General features: G+C 39.9%; 1 protein-coding gene across 1 annotated transcript in view; it reads right to left on the bottom strand.

Moving 5' to 3' along the window:
- arhgap23a (Rho GTPase activating protein 23a) overlaps positions 1–16,450 on the bottom strand; it is a 49,731-nt gene extending 33,281 nt beyond the window's left edge. Inside the window, 3 exon segments of the mRNA XM_051941025.1 lie at positions 614–638; positions 3,674–3,877; positions 15,591–16,450. Of these exon segments, the coding sequence (XP_051796985.1) occupies positions 614–638; positions 3,674–3,877; positions 15,591–15,815 (454 nt within the window). The 5' untranslated portion in view covers positions 15,816–16,450.
- Positions 16,451–20,792: the final 4,342 nt, after the last annotated feature.

Raw genomic sequence — 20,792 nt, 5'->3', positions numbered from 1 at the left:
TGGAGGACAAAAAAAAAGCAGAACGAATGCAAACAATTGCAATGATATCAACAAATGCTACAAATATTCAAAAGCTGGAAGCTGCTGGTGCTTAAAAATAAGAGATTTTTGCTTCTAAAATGCTTGTGTGTTTTTGCAGAATTACATCGGTTTCTCTATTTGTTACAGAATTCTGTTTTAAATCAGCACATGTTCTGCACCTCTGGACTTTTAATGCCTTATTTTGCACCTCGACTCTTCAAATCTGGGGCTGAAAACAAAGGAAAAGCATGTTTCTACTGTTTTAGCCCCAATTCTATGAAAAAAGCATTAAGTAACATTTTAATCCTTTTTTAACATCTTTATAATGTTTACTTGCTTTGTATATTTGAATGTTTTTGTTTAAAATATGCCATAGAAATAAAGTTTACTATTTTATTACTATTGAGATTCTCTAGGGTCAGTCCTGGACATTTACAGGTGGACTGCTTTGGCTGCAGTGCTGCATTGTGTCCTGTAGGTGGCGCAGAAAGGCTGCAGAGGTGACGGCAGGAATACAGGAACTCCCTGCTCATTACATCATCTTATCCTGCTGTAGTAGGAGATTTAATTATGAAAGAGAGAAACAACTCACCCTTTCCATTACCGTTCTCCTCATCCTGCAAAGGACAGAAAGACACAGAATTACTTTTAAAAATGTATCTTTAGATCACTTTTAAAACTGTAATATAACTGTAACACAATTTTTATTGCTACGTTAATAATTCAGAGGATCCAAACACAGTTGTAAAGAAGATTTTAAAGTGCTTGACGGTGGCATAAACGCACGTGTGACATAATGTTAGCATATAACAAGGTCTCTAGAGCTTCTCAAACTTTTTCTTTTTAGGTTTGTCACCAATAAAAGTGCTTCTTCAACAGTTTAAACTCTTTCTTGACTCGTGACAGGTGAAGCTTTCAATGATACAAAGCAGATAAAGGTGTCATTGTGATAATTGAAAAATGAAATATGGTAGCATGTTAATAATCTTTAGAGGAAAATAATCCAGCACAAGTAGCTATCTGGTTGACAACACAGTAACAACAAACAGCACAGTCAGGGCCAATTTGTGGTTTCTGCATGACTGATGGAAAGTTTAAAAGCATAATACAGGAAGTACATTTTGGTCTGCTACCCCCTCATATCAAACACATTAAATGCAACAGAAAAGGTTATATAAAGATTACAGACTGCACTGTAGCATCGTGACACTGTGATTATCTCCGATGTGCAGCAAAAACATCAGTCGGACACAGCACAGGATATCTGGAGATTTTGGGCTCCGTCGACGGAAAGCAAATCAAAACACTCCCTAAATCCTGCAGTGACTACTTCAGTTCCAACTCCTTTAGTCATAATTTGCACAAATATTTTCGTACAGACTCGTCTCAAAACAACTTTTGCTTTAGGAACCATTTGCTTTCCTGCCGCATGCACAGCTGACCTGCTTGTATCGCGGATTGGCGAAAATTTTCAGTGACATGTGGACAAAGGGGTCTACAAGGATCTTTACGGGCGGGCATAGATGACCAAATTTAAGTCACTTGTACCTTTGGGGACACACTGAATGGTACAAATTGGCTTTATGCTTATACTTCTCTATAATCTTATTTTCAGTGGAATTCATCCGTCAAAAAAAAACAGACAAAACACATAATTTTGTCTGGTTTCTTTCATGAATGCTACACTGTTTTCTCTGATCCCTGGTAGTCATCTAGTGAAGCTCTGACATCATGTCAGCCCTAAAACGGTTTTTCCTCAACAACAACTCAAATACGGCAGTGGAACATTGATACCAAACTTTCCCTGACACCTCGAGAAAGACCGGTTTGATTTTATGAGCTCTGAATGTTGCAGCGCAGCTCCGACACCGAGACTGACTTTCAGGTTAGTCAGCCTGCAGGTGCTCGTGATATCACCGCAAACAGAAAGGTGTGGACGGCGGCGAGATTCGATCACCGACGCGCTGAGCTGAGTGGACATTTTGGGGTCGGGGGCACGGTGGGCTGACGGCCGCCTGGCTTTATGCTGCGCTGAGTGGGCTCATTCCAGGCTCTGCACACAATGGTGGAGGGTTTAGAGGCAGAGAAAAGAGAGCTGCCCACCCCAGGATAGAACTTGGTGCTGGGGATGCTCGTAAAATGACCAGAATGAATCTCAACACAACCGGAACCAAGAAAGAAGACTCTCCAGTAGGGAGTTTATGCACCTTCAAAGCCAGCATCTTATTTCTGCAGACACTGGACACTAGAAATGCAACAATAAATGATTTTTCAATCATAAAATCAGCTGGATTTAATGTATTGCAGCAATCTTTTCGAAATATTTTGCTCTATTTCCAGCTTTTTCAATACAAATGGTTTCTGTTTTGTTTCCTCCTTTATGACAGACAACTGAATACGGCAGTATAAACACCTGCACATGTGCAATCCAGTTTATAATTCCTGTGCACTTCCAATATAGCAGACAGCGGTCTTTCTTTCACAAAATGATGAACAAGCCTGACAAAAGTGTGACAAGATTACAGGTCCTTGCAGCAAAGTCAAGATGCTTTAAAAATTAGATTTTTGTAAATTTTGAGACTGTCATGAATAAGTCGTCTCAAAAGAAGATTTGGAGGACAGGGAAGGATTCTGTAGGACTATGTGGAGAAGAGGTTGAATTTTTTTGCTTTCAAACTGCAAAACCGAAGACCCCAGAGGACTTTCAGGACCTGCAGACACCATGAAATGAGAGCCCGATCGAGTCACGCACCCGGTAAGCCTCTGATAATTGGACTCTATGAGGGTAATTTGGGAGACTTCCACGAAGGCCCTTCAGATAAGAACAGGGGGCTCTGTGAGTCCGATTGTCCAAAAACACCATGTGACCCTGGTCTCCTCCGAGGCAGAGGAGACAAGGACAGAACCGGGGCCAGAGGCCAGCAGTGGGCCTATTGTCCGGGCCGGCCTGGTACTGCCTGACTGCCAGCGAGTGGTACCAGGCTAAGACAACAGAACTCATTCAATCTGAGCTCCTATCTGCAGCTGCTGGATGGTGGGGTGGTAGAAACAATAATGGAGGCCTTGTTTTCAGCCAGCTCACCCCACCCCAGCTTCCATATCCCTCAATTTCACATCTGGAGACGTTTGCCCCCACACCTCAAAGAGCTAAATAACCGCCTGCTCACTCAGAGGCTCATTCCACAACACCAGAACTCACCCGAGACAAAAAACGGACTCCGACATAAACACAACTAACACTTTTCATTCCAGTCTGGGAGAAGCTTCTTTTTAGGTTTTCAAAACAGGAAAATCTCGTCTCTAAACCTAGAGGCAGTCTTCCTTTAATAACCCATTGAGCAGCTTTGGCTGGTTCAGTCTGTTGTCTCTAAGCAGCTAAGCTTGTTGTCTCCTTTTGCCTCTGTGTTCATATCGCTCAGCTCGATGACCTTCAGCCGCAGTACGACTGGTTTTACCTCCGAGCTCAAATTGGCTCTCCAGTAAGTTAAGGCTTGCAAAACTCTTGTAGCAGCTAGGACGAAGTGGAGACCATGTGTGCAGCAAAAGCAAACACAGAAGCTGAGAAAAATTACTTTATGACACCAAACAAATGGTTTTTAAAGCATAATTTCAGTTTTCAGCATCCCAGTTGATCATCGTTGCAGCGTCTCACCTTGAGGTTGGTGTGCAGGGCGGACTCTGGAGGGTAAACAATGAAATGGCGCAGCGTGAAGCCGAAGCCCTGGGAGTTCTTACGGAGGACCAGCGTCCGCGGACCCTTCCAGCCCACGCCGACCCCCTCTCTTCCCGGCCGGGTCGCCATCGGCGGCCGAGGGTTGTCACCGGCAGAGGAGAGACCATCCCTCCGCCCCTTAGTCTGGAAACACACAACCAGAGAGATTTAGGACAAGAAACGATCCCCACATATTAAAAAAAGTAACATTTTTTAACCTCAGTGTTTTGGAAGAATTGTTTTTATTTTACAGATTTTCCTGTTTGTTAAATTACGGTAAATATTCAGTAAAATCAGAGAAAAAAAATGACCAATCTGCATGTTAACTGCAAAAGAAAAAAGAAAAAAAACGGCTAAAATTTTAATTATTTTACAGACATTTGCTGTATGCTTGACTGAAAACTGGTTAATATTTTTTTGAAAAACTGTGATTTTCACATTTTTATTTATTACAACTCTAGTAAAATCCCAGAAAAAAGTATGAATTTACAAATTGTGTGGAAAACAAGAAAGAAAAAAATCCAGCTAAAACTGTATTTTAATCTGCAAAAAAAGCATAATTATTTTATAGATATCTGCCATTATGTGTAATTTAAAAATAAGTCCATTAAGGATTGGAAAAAAAAAAACTTATGTCATCAATTTTCCCGTTTTGCTAAATTAGAAATCACAAAAGATGATATCCATCTACATGTTGAATGTAAAAAAAATTAAAATAAATAAAATACCAACACTGTAAATAATCTTCAAATCAAATACATAAATTGTAATTTCTGCTTTTATAATGTGTGACCATAAAATAACGCTGTTTTACTATATTTAAATCAGCTAAAAATATTATTACTTTATATTTTGCTATTATTTTCCGTTTCTTTTTCTTTACCGTTTTGCACATTACTCCACATTTTTTTTCCATATTTTTTTTCACATTTTCATCTTTTTTTCCCTTTTAAACAGAGCACAAAGTAAAATTAGTTCCAAAAAAACAGAGAGGATTAAGGTTAACAGATGTGGGAAATGCAGAGCAGAAATAAATAAAGCTGCTGTGTTTTCATTTACAAATGAGCAAGCTGGAATACGGGATGCCATTTGTAGGATTCTAAATCCACAGAAATGCATCAAAATTTGTCAAAATGCAGAAAATGTGCACGAGTTCATGTGTGCATTCTCAGATTACGAAACCAAACGGAGGAAACGGCAGAAATACATCCTCTAATATCACTTTTTCCTATTATTAGCACCAACACTGGAGGAACATTCCAGTTTTCCAGATGCAGGACTTTTTATGAATCCCTGGAGGAGCACAAGGTGACTCTGTGCTCGGTGACTTTAACCCTGAACTGCTGGATTCTGCATTCGCTGCTTCCTCATGAGTGCAGCCCAGCGTCGGGTCACTTCAGAACAATAGTCCATAAACACAGCCGGGGGTCCGCCATCAGGAAGGGCCCTCGTCTAGACCAAGGGGACGGAGGGAATGTGGAGACAGTCCAGATTTCCACCCGACCACTAAATATCTCCAGCCGAGTAAACAAGCCGAGCTCAGCTGACAGACACACGTGAGAACTATCACCCCCATGTTGCCCCACATCTGTCAGTCACACAGCATCACCTGACCAAACAGGCAGCACCGGGACAAATCTGCACGCTAGCTCAGTGCGCTGAGGTTCATACAGCCAAACTTTATCTGACTCTAAGGAAAATGTCATTCTGAGTTCACCAGCCATTGGATTTCTGTGCGGTTATCACAGCTTGGAGAACAGGATGTGTTTAGTATGAAGCTGTAAAACTAAAACCGGAAAGTGGAAAAACTAAGCAAATATATAAAAACTGACTAATTTTGTCATTAAAATTGGATATGCAACCATTAATTGATCAGTAGTCGGCTATTAATAAAGAAAAAAAAAATTTCTTCTTAAATGCAAATATTTCTGGTTTCTTTCCTCCTCTATGACAGTAGCCTGGCTATCTTTGAACTGTGCACAAAACAAAACATTTGAGGATGTTATCTTGAGCTTTGGGAAGCATTTCATGGACATTTCTCACCATTTCTGACAGAACTAATATCCAGATTAACCAATAATGCCACAAGCCTTACTTGCAGCTCTACTTTGCATGTTTTCAACGAACTCCACTGTCCCACAATGCAATGCACATCAGAAAAGGAGAGCAGAGGTTCTTTCAACAAAAAAACACAAATCATAAAATCTTTCAAAAGCGTTTTGTTTCTTCTTTAAGGCAAAAAATGCCTCTAAAAAAGTGCATGCAATTCCTCAAAATGAGTTGATTTATCAATTTATGAAGAAATAATCTGCGGACTGATAATAAAAACTAACAATTAACTTTAGTCTTAAGGCTCAGAATCAAGCAGTATCGCATGCACACTTCATGGAGTTCTTTCCACTAATCTCAGACATGCAAACACTACAGGATTGGAAAATAATATGCTTAAATGGATTCAGAGACTGTAATGCAACAACAGTTAATAAAACTTTACAGTGAGAAAAAGCAAAAGCAAGTAAAGTATAAATACACTATGTAGGTCAGTATAACTTCAGAGTAGTACAGTTTATAATGGGATTGGTACATAGAAGCTAAGCAATCGCAGAGTGTACAGAATTAACAGCTTCAATTGATTTTTGTTAAAGCTATTTACATTTTATTAACAGCAAGATGTACACACAGTGCTATGAAACAATATACCTGCATAGTAGAAGTAAATTCGTGAGGAAAAGGGCTTTTTTATAGGGTATTTTGGTGTAAAATCACCAACCATTCTGTGGAATTTTTTTTTACCAGATTTGACTGCTGATGCTTTACATGCATGTTTATGTTCTAGTGTTCTATGTCATTTGTCTCTAGCTGGGAAATTGTGTCGTCTTGTTCGTCCAAAACAGCTGCTTAAGGGATGAAAGACGGCTACAGAGCGGTTCGACTTCAATACAGAACTACTGAATTCATACAAGCAACTAATGGGCACAAAAACAGCCCCTCAGTCCACAGACATCTACGATTATGGCGGTCTCTCTTTGATGTGCACATAAACAGCACAATGCAGCCAAAATAAAACAGTAAATCATCCAGGCTTCAGATTAATCAGAGCTTATTATTAGGTACATAAATTACACGTTAACATGCCCTTAAAGGAAACAAGTGTGGCTGATTCATGCAGATCATTAATCACCTTTTAATCCTCTGAACTCGGGGCACTTTGGGTGTTTAATGATATTTTTATTCAGTATAGGCTCGTCTTCCACTGCAATACGAAGCCCCGCACCTCTACAGAAACGGCACAATCACGAAGGAGAGAGATTTCGGTTGGAATGACATAAAATCATGAAAAAAGTTACATTTTTCTAAGATTTTTCCCAGAATCTTTGCCCACTTGTGTTACCAATACTGGACAAAATGGCGCCTCTACATACTATAGATATTTAGCTACTTATATTTTGAATTTCTTTCACATTTGTCGATTTTTTTGCATAAACAAAGATTTTTGTCATGTAACTGCTGGTCAATCATAGCTTAACAGATGTGCAAAGGAGCAGATAATATTTCCTTTTCTAAGTAATCTGACTCCCAAAAAGATTATTTTTGGTGATTTTTTAAAAGGGAGGCATGTAGAATAAAGTGATTTTTGAAGAAATATCACAATTTCAAGCTTAGATTTGGTTGGTATCCTTGAGGTTTAGTTCAAAGACTGCAGGAAAATAATCTCAAAAACTAATAATTCCTTCTGTTTTGCAGTTTCTAGCTCAAAAATGGTGTCATTTTGGCATTTTTTAAAAAGTTAACATGCCTTTTACACCCACCCAACTAAAATTAGCATTCTGAAATCTCAAACTGTTTTGTGTTTCCTCAGACTTTGCGGTTCTGCCTTCAGTGTTTTTATGTTTGTGGGCCAGAGGTGACCATGTCTAGACAACATCAGCCCCCCCACCATAAAAATGCACATCCCACATCTCACTTCCTGTCTTCACACAAACACTGATACATAACAAACTCGTATTCTAACACACAAACACACACTCTTGACCCTGCAGGTTTGTTCACACAACAACCGGAAACGGGGCAGCGTAACCAGCCGCTCCTATAAATACAGCCAGTCGGAGGTGTTGCTCTTATTCACGGAGCCGTTTTCACTCATCCACTCCTCTTTCTCCTTCCTTCCTTCGCCTCACCTCTCCTCCCCTTCCACCTCGTCTTCCTCTCTCACCACATGTATTCTGGCGATGGAAATCCGGCTGCGCTGACTTTTACCGCACATTTTCTTTTCCTTACATTCCGCTGAGGAAAAAAGGCTAAAAATACATTTGTGTGCAGAAAGATGTTCTCCTCTGCACACTCGGGAACATCATGTTTGTTCTGAAGGTTCTCTGCTTCTTCAGATGTGAGCTGTGTGGTTTGATGGCGCATGATGGCACGAAACTAGAGCTGCAATTAACCATTGTGCTCTTCATTAAATAATCATTCGCTCCACAAAAAAATAACTTGTTCTGTTAACAGAACAGACAGTCCAGAACTCAAAAACTAAAAACATATTGTGATGAGAGCGCCACAAATTCTTATATTTGACGTTTTTCTTGCTTAAATGAACAATTTTTAGTAACAACTTTGGGGATTTGTTAATGAACTGTAAAACTTTTTTTTTTTTTTTACAGATTTTAAATGTAATTTTTAAACAATTTACTGTTAATTTACTGATTGCAGATAAATAGATATAAAAATAATAAATTGCAGATAACTATTAAAATCACATTAAGAAAAAAAAACAGGCCACACCTGCAAATAAAATACATGTAAAAAAATCTGTATTTTTTTTACTAATTGTAATTCATTTTTTACCTATTTGACTGCAAAATTACAACTTTTTTTAACTGTATGTTAATCAGCAGAAAACATTATCTTCCAGATATTTAGAAGAGAAAAATTACGTATATTAAGGACTGAAAAAAATGGTACATATTTTTTTATATTTTTCAATAGTTATTTTGTGGATTTTCCCTGTTTTGCTAAAATTACAGGTAATATCAAGTAATAAGTATTAATTTAAATATTGACCGTGAGGAAAAGAGTAAAAAGTTTTTAAAAAGTCTGTATCAAAAGATGCATTTTTACAAACAGCAATATTTTTATTTTATAGATATTTGACAATTTTTTTTTCAAAGTATATTATGGATCGAAAAATGGTAAATGTTTGACTTTTTAAAATTGCATTTAAATAAAAAATTATATTATTTCACAGATATCTGACATTTTATTTTATTGTTATATTATTGTCTTTTTTGAACATTGCAGTATTCCATTTTTTTTTAATTTGCTCATTTTTTTTCTGCCACCATTGCTCTCAGATCAGACAGTTGGCTTCTGTCTTTTCTGGAAGCAAAGTTTCTTTGTGGATCTAAACATCGTTCTTTTATGGCATCGCTGTAAAGAACCAGCTTGGTTCCAGGTTTTTCTAAGTGCAGGTACATTTTTGTGTTTTTTGTTTCTGTTCTCTACAGTGTATTCTGAGGCGTATACTTTGCAGATTGAGATACATAAATCTGAACTCTGATCTTCGCTCTGGCAGTCTAAACAATGTAAAGTAAGCCCTGCTATTTTCCTCAGAGAGGCCCATTATGTGGCAGCATAAAGACGTGCGTGAGGAGCGTCGAATTAAAACGATAAAGAAGAAAAAGTGGAAATGAAAGAGGGGTGAAAGGAGGAAGAGAGTGCAGTGAATTCCTCAGAGGGAGCGGTTTTGGTTTGGACAAGTTGAAACACACTCGGTAGGAGGAGGGAGTTTAGAGAGAGTGAATGAGAGGATAAGGATGGAGGACGAAGGAGGAGAAGTATCGGGCCCCAGCCAGCGACAGGCTCCAGCACGCCGGTTTCGACCGCATGGCCCCTCCCGGCACTGGAACACCAAACCCTGTGATTACCCAAAACACACCGAGCTGAAGGATGTTTCCCACTCGGCTGATCTGGACTCAGCGGGTTGATTCTGCTCAGGACCCCCACAAACCCTCACACCTCTCTGTCACCTGTAACCTTCCCTCCAGTTTGGATTTAGGAAGAAATAACCTGCCGACGTGCTTCTGTTTGACAGTTTAGCCAATGAGGCGCTTGGAGAAATATCTGCTGTGGTTTTCCGTCTAATCTTGACTTCCTACGCAGGATTCAGACACAGCAGGGAAACCTCACTGCTGTTTGCTCAGAAAAAAAAAATCCCACTTTATGAAAATAATGTTTCAGTTGTTCTGAGTTATGTCAGATTCTTTATGTTCAACCAACAAACTACAATGAGTTCAGAGACTTAGCTTTTAGCTTCCGAAGCTATCAAGCCAATTTCATTAAGTTACATCAATTTTAATTTATTTTTCACTCTAAACTAAAACCACAGAAAAAGACATACTAACTTACATGGTAACCCTGAATAACAGGCCAAAACTGAGTCTGCAAAATCTGTATTTTTATAAATAGCTACACATTTACTGTAAAACTGCACTGTTGTTGTATTTTTACCAACAAAAAAACCCAAACTTTTTTCTTCTTTTTTTAACAAGTATTTGCTGTTAAGGAAGAAGAGAAATGGTGTATATTGAGGACTGAAAATTGTCAATTTTTTAACTGTTATTTTAAATTTTTTCAATAACAGTTAAAAATTTTCGTGTGCTTTCACAAATAGTACTTATTGCATTTTTATTTAACAATTATAATATTTTTTACTATATTTATATCAGAAAAAAGAGAATATCACAGGTATTTGCTATTATTTGAAGGAAAATGTACATATTTAAAAGAGTGAAAATGGGGTAGAATTGTTTAACAATTATTTTACTGATTTTCTCACAGTTCATTTATAGACAATCTCATAAAATCATAGAAAATAAATTAATTATATGCTAACTGCGGAAAAAAAAACAGGCCAAAACTGTAAACAATAATTGTAACAAAGCAATTTCCTGTAAAGGATCAATAAAGTATTATTATATTCTATTCTGTTCTCTGTAAAATATAGAAGTAGAAATTGCATTTTACATCAATATTAATTTGTTCTTTTAGAATGCTTGATGGTAAAATTACTTCAGTTTTTTTTTTTTTTTTTACTTTTTTCCTAAGCTGCCAGGATTTTACAGGGTTTTTGTTTCCTTGTTTGCTCATTTTTTCTTTTCTTACAATGTACCGACATGAAAATTTTAGTTGAAATTACAAATAATATTACAATGATGAAATTACCAGCATTATTCTGTGAACGCAACACATCAAAATAATATTTACAACTTAAACACTTCATCTAAGTGAGTAAATGTGCAAAAAAAAATAGACTCCTACTGCCTGCTGAATCCAGTTACAACAACAAATATCCCGTGGATGCTCTTCAGATAAGCCCTCAGGGATCCCATCATCACCTGCAGCTGACGTCATTAAAACACACAAAAAGCTTGAGTGCAAACAATTGAATATGCAGAGCTGCTTGTAAAGCCTCACCGCAGCTTCCTGCTCTGAGTGGGTGTTTAGTGGGTAACGCGGTGCTTTGACAACACAGCAGCTTCCCTGTGGATATTTCCCTCCTGATTTCCATTAAGCAGCATGTAATTAAGAAGCATGCCTGAAAAGAAGGCTGGGTGTGTAGAATTCGGGCCTCCATGAGCTCTAGAATAACAGAAAAAAAGCTAAAAAAATAAACGGTGTCATTGATAATCTTTCCTGAAATCCAGTAATAAAGGATTTGGTGTTCGTAAGAGGCTTTTCTGGGACACGACAATATTGTGAAGCTGCAGTAATAACCGTCAGGAGTGCGTGTTGTACTGCTCCATCCAGAGGTAAAGCAGGAATGCAGCGGTCGTCGGGGAGCTAAAACCCCCAGCAGAGCAGAACAATAATGCTCTTTTAAACAGCTGAGAGCTGCAACCTGTTTGAAAAGTGGAGCTTTACGGCCGCTACAAATGCTGACGGGCCTTTAATCCCAACGGCTGTCTGTGCCCGCCGCTGCCAAGAGGGAAAAGCCAAAAAAAAAAAAAAAAGGCATCTCGTCCTGATAAATCCTGGACTCACCGGCCACACCGACGGAGCGCTGGACCACCTCTGCAGGTCCAAAAGCATCCTACGGACCCTGAAGGAGACGCATGACGGGCCTCAAGTATCCAAACGCTCCGACCAGCAAACACAATGAGGAGTCAAAACACAAGTTCAAGTTCATATAGTGTACATCCCTCTGTAATTTGTGTGTGTCAATATGAATAAAGCATGTGTGCTCAGAAACCAGTCGGACCTCATTGCCAGTTAAACAAGGCCAACAGGTGGTGATGCAACGTCGGTTAAACAGGGTTTTCAACTCCAGCAGCACAACACGCTGTACTTCCCTGTCGTCTGCTCAAACCTGCCTCTCTGCACTGATGATGGTCATTTCTGGTTATTTTGGATGCAAGCCCTGAGAGCAGAATCATTTCCAGGAGGAGCTGTGCTTTCAGAATAACTTTTACAGCGTGACTTGGGAGACGAGTGGGCAGAAGCACGGAGTCAGTCAGTGTGTGACGTGGACTCAAAAGTCCTGTCGGGGATTTTTCTTCATCATTGTTGTCTCAATTGTTTTTTTTTTTTCCTTTAACTCTGCGAAACCCAAAACCTGCCTCGGGTTTCAAAGGCATGTTGGCTTCACAAAATCACCGAAGTGACACCAGTTGTCAGAGCCAGAAGCTGCAATAAAATAAAGAACTGACAGAATTTCAGCTTTCTGATGGTCCTTGAACTAATCGGGTCAGACTTAAGGTTCAACCAGTAAAAATGATCAAATCTTAGTTCTGCTTTTGGACGAGTTTTGTAGTGTTTTTGGCTGGTTGTAGACTAGGTTTTATACTCATTTTGGACTAATTTTGACCGATTTTGTAGTGTTTTTGACGAGGCTTTGGACTAGTTTTAGACTAGGCTTTTTTACTGGTTTTGGACTGGATTTAGACTATATTTGGACTGGATTTGGCCAGGGTTTTGAACAAGGTTTTGGACTAAGTTTGGGACTGGATTTTGGACTACATTTGGACTGACGTTAAACTGGGTTTGGGACTGGTTTTGGACTGGGTATTGGACTGGAATTAGACTATATCTGGACTGGTTTTAAACTAGGTTTGGGACTGGTTTTGGAATGGGTTTGGAAATACGTTTAAAACTAGGTTTGGGACCCCCACCAGGTTCTGTTAACAGTAAAAACACAGAATCAACAAACTTTGAACAACAATCCTTAAACTACTCATCTGTGACATGCTGTTAAGTCGAGAAACTGAACCAAATCATGACGCTTCATAAGCATCGCTAGATTCTACATTTACGGTCATGTTTAAAAAAAATTGTCAAAAGTAGACCGCTTGTACTAACCAGATTCTGTAAAAAAACTAAATACTCTGCACTCATCAGCACAATCACGCAGCCACGATTTACTCAGCTGTGACCAACGGTGACACGACAAAAATTCTGGGACATTTCGACTGAACTGCAGGCTGTGTTTACACAGAGCAAAGAAGAGAACATAAACAACAAAAAGTGTAAGCAGGAAAGAATCTAATAGAGTCACCATGTTTGTTTTCAGTATTGGGAACACCTGTGGACAGTTAGAAAAATGTTGAGCATGTTGATTCCAGGTTTTCTCAATTTTTTAAAAATTTGAAATCTAAGAAAATTTACTTTTAATTATTTCTTCTTCTTTTATGATTAACAGCATTCCAGATGCACATGAGACATTTTTGAATTCTCTGGACTTCTAGCCATGGCTGTGCTGTTTCCATAGAGGTGCAGGATTTTATACTGCAGAGAAAAATGAGCCACAGTGAGTAAAAATGTGACAGCAGCAAAACAGCACGCAGAAACCACAAAAAAAAAGCTCATAAATTATGATTTTCATGCATTTTTGCAAGCATTGCGAAAGAAAAAGGGTTCTGTTCCCCCTTTGTTACACTTTATCACCTTCTGGCATTAATTAAATTTATCTTTTTTGGCATCTGCAACCTTTGACATTACGGGATTGTTTTCATTTTGACTTCATGCTGCTTTTAAATCATCTTTAGAAACACTGATGGTGTTTTTCTGGTCGTGATGGTAGCTGGAGGTAAATAAACGCAGCATATTTTCCAAAAACTGCTAGGAACACTGTGTGATCCTTCACACGCCGTTGAAACATCGACCACATCACAACAAACAAAGATCCCAGACTGGTGATGTGACGCAGAGATAGAGAGGCTGCATACTTCAGTTTGGCATCAGCAGCCGACACCTCAATCCTAAAGCGGTGTTTGCGTTTGTCCCAGCTGTGTCCGTACAGACTCCATTCCTCCCCCAACGCTCCCCCAGCATTCCCAATGGTGGCATTTCTTAACTGTGTCAATGAGTCAGGAGGAAGGGGGGAGGGCAGGGATGTTCGCAAATGGGGAAAAACAGGGAAACAATATTCCACATAAATGCCCACAGTGAAATTAGATCATGTGGGGAAGCGATGCCCTGAATTCTGAGGGCATTTCGAGGGGGTTGGGATCGAACAGCAGCTCCCACCGCCTGCTGCTGCCTCCGCAACACCTCTGAAAGCTTAAAGTGGCACTTAGCAGCCTCCTTCGTCTGTCTTTAGCCACTAATTAGAAACCCCTCGGAGGAAGGAGAGGGTCAATACGCCACACGGTCGAACTGAAACACATGTTGGAGGCGCGAAAATGAGAACGAAGCTGCACAGAGAAGCACAGAACTTGAAAAAGTGGAGGTTAAATCAGCTCTAGCTTAATTTTATGCATATTTACAGCAGCTACAACAAGTTTCTATCTTAATTTGAATGCATACTGAAGTGTAGTTAAAAGTAAAGTAAAACAAAGAAAAGCTACATGAAGAAATTGTCTTTAAAAAAAAAAACACACGTATCTGGACTGAATGAAGTCCAGCGATGGCAACTGGACTGCAAAGTGTCACGAAATTTCCTATCAATAGGGCAATTATTTTCAGCTCTTCACTAATTTTCCGATGAATCAATCAATTTTTGGTCTATAAAGTGTCAGAAAACTGAAAAGTATCCCTTAGTGTTTCCCAAACCCCAATAAGACGTCTTCAATGTCTTGTTTCGTTAACAAGCCAAAAATATTTAGTTTACTATCACAGAGAGGGAAAGAAACCAGAAAATATTCACATTTTAGAAGCCGGAATTGCAGAAGTTTTAGTTTTTTCAATAAAATAAAAGACTGAAAATGACAACTAATCAATTAATTGTTGCAGCTTTATCCATCACAAAACACTACTGGTCAAATATCAAGAATGCAAAAAAAATTCCCTGCAATTTAAGTGTTGTCCTCTTTGTAGGCCAACTGTAGCTGAACAGCAGGCAACAGCTATCTAAATAATATCAATCCATTGGCACAGAGTGACAAAAGCTTCCCAGAAAGTCTAAACAACGAGCGCCTGAAGGCAACACGACTCTCCGTCTAGAAAGGTTGAAGAATCTGTCAACAGCTGAGCAGTTGGCAGACTTCAAACAACAGCTACAGTTGCACAGAAACGCCGCAGACGTACATGAGTGACAAATTACATTCTATTATTTCTAGAGTACCGCATAAAAAGTCTCCATGGACACCAACCAGTGCATCTGTGTCATGTTTGTGTACAAAATTAACGAGGCTGATGTTGTAAGTCAGCAAGAATTTAAGCTATTTAGAATCTTTTGTATCCTGAAACTGGCTTTTTAGTAGCAAAACAAACCATTAGAAGTTGAAACTTTGGGTTTCTGTTAAATTTTTCTGACATTTTAGTGAATAAATTTGAAAAATCTGACAAAGAACCAGCTATTAGATCATTTGTAAGCCCTTGGATTCTGCAAGAGTCTCCACTAACATGCCAGATGACCTCTCCTTACCCTGGGCGGTGCAGAGGGCATGGTGGGTGGCATGGGGGGTGGCATCGGGCCGGTGGTTCCTCGGAGAACCGCCAGCCAAATGCAGCGAGGCTCGGGGGAGCTGCAGTCAACCCCCACCGGGTTCTGGAAGCTCCAGTCGGACCCGGCCGGCGCTGGGCACGGCAGCATAGCGGCGGGCATCGAGGCGCTCGGTTTGCTCAGATCCGCATCGCTCAACACCAACATGAGCCAAAACGCAAGACGACACGATGGAGTTCAGAGAGAGAGAGAGAGAGAGAGAGGATGGAGCTGCAGATCTCAGGAGTCTCTTCTGTCCTGGATCCACTCCATCGCCGTCATTAAGTTTAATCCCACAAGTTCCACATCACAGCTGAGAAGGATGGAGGAGAGTGTTGAGGTGGATCAGAGGTAGGCCTGGTTTCACGACAGACAAACTCACAGAGAACAAGTGGCAGCGTCCCTCCCGTCCGCTGATGTTCTGCATACAAAGCCACTCTGTCCACCCCCAAACTCACCCAACGCTGTCCCAGAGGGCTGGATCGCCGGCTCTCCTCCCTCCCACCGGCCTCTCTCTGCTCTACCTCACTCTCTTTTCCCCTCTTCTTCTTCTTCTTCTTCCACCCTCCCTCTGGATCTCTAATCCAGCCTCTTCATCTCACCTCAGCCCTGATCCCAGCATTTTGCTTTCTCTGCTTTTCTAACTCAGTCCTTCCCTGCTTCCACATGAACCGGCTCAATCAGCAGACAAACGGCTGAGCTTGTCCAGGCTGAAACATCTCAGAGATCAGCTGAAGATATCTCCCGTATCGCTGCTGTTCTAACACTCTAAACCCTCCGCCGGCTGCACGTGTGCTGCATGTGTGTGCAGGCGACACAAACACAGTGACAAAGCTGCGATCCTAAACTTCACAAAAGCCGGCCCTGCCTCCATTCCACCGCCTCCCCTCCACTCAGAGGGGAGACAAACACACAAAAAAAAGAGAAAAAAAGAGAAAGAGGCCAATTTTCAGTACAAAGAGAAAAGAAAACATTTGCTTTGCTGCACTGTTTCCTTCCCTTTTTCTTTCGGTTAAAGAGGGGAAAATACAGAGGCAAACGTGGAAAGAGAAGGAGGAGGAGGAGAGTTGTGGTGTTGTAAAAGCTCTGAAAATAAAACTGTTGCTGCTGGATGTCAACATGACCTCTTTATCAAACCTGTACTCCCTCACCGACATTCTCCTGCTCACTGGATCCACCCAAACCAAACATTTCGCGTCTAAAAGCGGTCAGAAAGGTGAGTTCTCACCAAACATCCGGGCGTCCAGAGCGGCAGACAGGTGACCATGTTGTTGCAGACGACTTTGCTCCTTTCAACACTCCGTTAACGCGTCATCACATCTGTAACCGACGAGGTTAGACGGGTTTCACCTGCTGTACGGCGGGACAAGTACCGACCTGACTACAGCGAGGACGGAGACTGTACCCTCTGGATACGCTGCACTCTGCCAACCAGAACTAACACTGCAGGCTCGAATAGTTTGCGCACAATTATGAGGCGATAAATTCAAAGAAAGGACACCTGGGAGCTCAAGGATATCAGGATTTCCACTGCAAATATACATAAAGAGAGACTAATGCTTTCAACTACTCCTATGGTTAATTTTCCATGCTTTTTATAGAAACACCTCAAATATCACAGCATTTTGCTTTTAGAGGGGCTTTTATAAGAGTGGATTCGACACAAACATGTACAAATAAAGTCAGATAAAAGTGGATTTTTCATCAGTGATGTCAGCTGCTTACATCTCCAGCGCTTTTCATAAATATCTCAAGAGACTGAAAAGTTTAAAGAGAGTATAAAAGAAGAAGAAGAAAAGATACCCTGACTCTAAAAGTTCCCCGTAGAGGTTTTGATCTCAGTTAGAGATGTTTTTCCATGTGTGGATCCCTGTTTTGTTCATCTTCTGCATATATTTAACTCATTTTTATGTATATGGAGCCAAATCTTGACAAAAGATCTAAGAGTTACGATAAAAAGTCATCATTGAGCAAGAATTTTAAGACAGCAGGAAGGAAAAACTTCCTTTAAACAGGAAGAAATGTCCAACAGAACCAGACACGGGATGGATGGAGTTTGCTTTAACCAAGCCACAACTTCAATGGTTGAAATATGAAGCCAACACAACAGCAGTTCCTCCAATGGCCACTAGAGGCTGACTCTAAAAGCGAGTCAATCGCCATAGATCTCCATGTAAAAATGTCCAACTCTACAGCAGAAATAAACATGTTTCCAGCCTAGCAGATGGATTTTTTTTGTCTTTATAGCTAATTTTCCCTTCTGTTACAAATTTAAAGGTGTTAATTTGTAATATAACTCAGACAAATGTTTTTAATTCTTAAAGTTATGCATAATTATAGATGTTTAAAATTGCTGCTCCAGAAACCTGTAAGGGGTTCGTCCTCCTTTATGTCAGTCTATGGCAATGGAACATACAGGAATTTACATGAGTGCATCCAAATGATATAATACACAGTCACACCGCTTCTACAGGGGGAGTTAATGCACCAAGAGATGCTGCAGTGTGCTAACAGAGGCAATAAAAGACTGACAGCGAGCAAACATGTATGCAAAGGACACAAAACTGACATAAAATGCTACAAAAAAGGATTTGCAAATGTTTTCTAATGCGTTTGCTGGACCTCAGAAATACAGTGTATTTTAGTGAGTCATACTGACAAAAGCAGAGCAGAGTCAAACTACACTTCCCATAATGCAATTCAGTAGTTCAGTCCTGATCACCAGCCATCTACATTATATTCTCAGTTTGTAGCACAGGGTTTCCATTGTTCGGGCTGCAACTAACAATTGCTTACTGTCAAAAAATGACTTGTACTGATTATCAAAATATTTAGCAGTTAGCTGTTAGCAGATATGGTCATTAAAGCTAAAACTATTAGAGTTCCCTCTTAAGGATATTATCAGTGATAATTGTGGACTTCTGATGGTTGGATGTTCACTTCTTGTTGGAATTAAAAAGTTATTTGAGTTGAACTGTAATGGACGGAGAAAACTTATCTTTTACTGCTCACAAGTTCAACTTCTCCTTTGCAAGAAGAAAACTGTTATTTTTTCCAATTTAAAGGTCGTTTTACGTAAATACAGCAGACCAAGTTTAGGTGGATCCTCACTTCACCCCGGGTTGAAATAGTTCATTGAGTCAGCGTTCACTTTCACTAATGCACACACATGTGAACACAAAGGCTGCTTCTGCTGTGCACGCTCTCACACACACACACACACACACACACACACACACACACACACACACACACACACACACACACACACACACACACACACACACACACACACACACACACACACACACACACACACACACACACACACACACACACACACACACACACACACACACACACACACGCCTCACTGAGTCACAGCAGAGTATAAATACACCAGCCTGTGTAATTATGGTTCCTCTTAAAGTCTGAGTTCTGTGGCTGTGGGGGGTTTCAGACCAGACCTCTGGGTCCGACGGAACCGCCCTGCCGGATCACAGTTCTGTAGGAGGAGGTCCGAGTGGAGACCACACCCGGGTCAGCGGTGGGGGGGATTTCACATCCCATTTTGTCACAATAACGGTTAGTTTTGGCGACGAAGGAGCAGAAACAAAAGGTCTCTGTCCGTCCGGCTCGCTCTTTTTCTCCTCATCGTGAACCGTGGAGGCATTTACACAAAGAGATAAACAGGAGAAATGAACAAAAAAGGCTTTGAGTTGCAGTTTACATGATGGAAAGCCGTGACAATAGCACGGCCGAGACCTAAACTGTCTCCTGTCGGGCTGAAACAAGCCTGAGCAAGCTGCACATTCATCATCTGTACAGGCCTCAATGCACATCACCTTCCTTATCTGATCTCTGCACCCCAAACAGGATCCATATTAGAAGGCTTTTCAGCACAAAGCTCCTGAAACCAGGAAACTAAAGGCCGACATGTGCGGCTAATCTCAGAGGAGTGATAACAAACACACGAGCGGAAAGTGAAAGGAACAGAGGATGAGGTGATGCAGCGCAGAGGCGGGTTGTAACGGACAGATTAGTTAGCTGATATGTTTTAATCCGCCTTCATACTCATAACACGGCTGCCTGCCAACAGATTAACACACACAGCCCGTGTTTTTTTCCACTGTGGCTTCCTCGCAAGACAAAACAAAGATTTTCTCCTCTCTGCTGAACTATGAGGAGGAGGAGGAATGAAACTAAACCGAGCTGCAGACACAATGATTGGGGTGTTTTCTCCAAACACATTCTGGGTTTGATGCTCACAATGAAAAAAAAAAAAACCAACAGACGCAGCGAAGCCACAACAGAGATAATAGAGTCTGGAAGCTCTTAAGGAAAAAGGAGTCCTCAGCTCCGAGTGTGAATTCTGTCCCCTACTGGTGCAGAGAAACACTTCAGAGACTCAACATGTGGCTCTGGAGGTGATGAAGCGGCAGCCGCATGAGTTTTATGCATCATCATGCTGTTGGTAGAAATTAGTGACTCAGATTAAACCTCAGAAATTTTTCAAGATGCACAGCAGTGACAGCAACCTCCCAACGGGTTCAAAAGATGAATCTGAGGGATCACCAGATACGTACACTGTAAAAAAAAAATTACATTTTTTTCAAGTTATCTGTAATTTCTTTTCTCAAATTTAGTGTTGTTTTACAGATTTCTGCCGTTATTTAGTCAATATCTAGTAAAATCACAGAAAAAAGTATTAATTTACACATAAATGTTTAAAAACTGTAAGATTTATACGGTATTGAATTAGTAACAAGTCTTATTTTACATATTTTTGCTGCTATAAGAAAGAAAAATCATGTATTATAAGGACTAAAAAAATATGAAATAATTTTAAATAATTTTACAGGTATTTTTTGTTCTGTTTAATTCCAAATACTATCTCATAAAATCACATAGAAATATTAGTTTACATATTAACAGGTCAAAACTGTATATAAGATCAAAAATCTATATTTTTATAAATAGTAATTTATTCTTTTACACCATTTGGCTGTAAAATTACACTATTTTCATGGCATTTAATCAGCAAAAAATATGGTATTTTACATATATTTGACAATATTTTAAAAGAAAAATTACATATATTGATGATTGAAGAATGTCAAATATTTTCTGAACAGTTATTTTACA

This window comes from Acanthochromis polyacanthus, chromosome 21 (assembly GCF_021347895.1).
Source record: "Acanthochromis polyacanthus isolate Apoly-LR-REF ecotype Palm Island chromosome 21, KAUST_Apoly_ChrSc, whole genome shotgun sequence".
Lineage (NCBI taxonomy): Eukaryota > Metazoa > Chordata > Actinopteri > Pomacentridae > Acanthochromis > Acanthochromis polyacanthus.
This window is presented reverse-complemented; position numbering and strand designations above follow the sequence as displayed.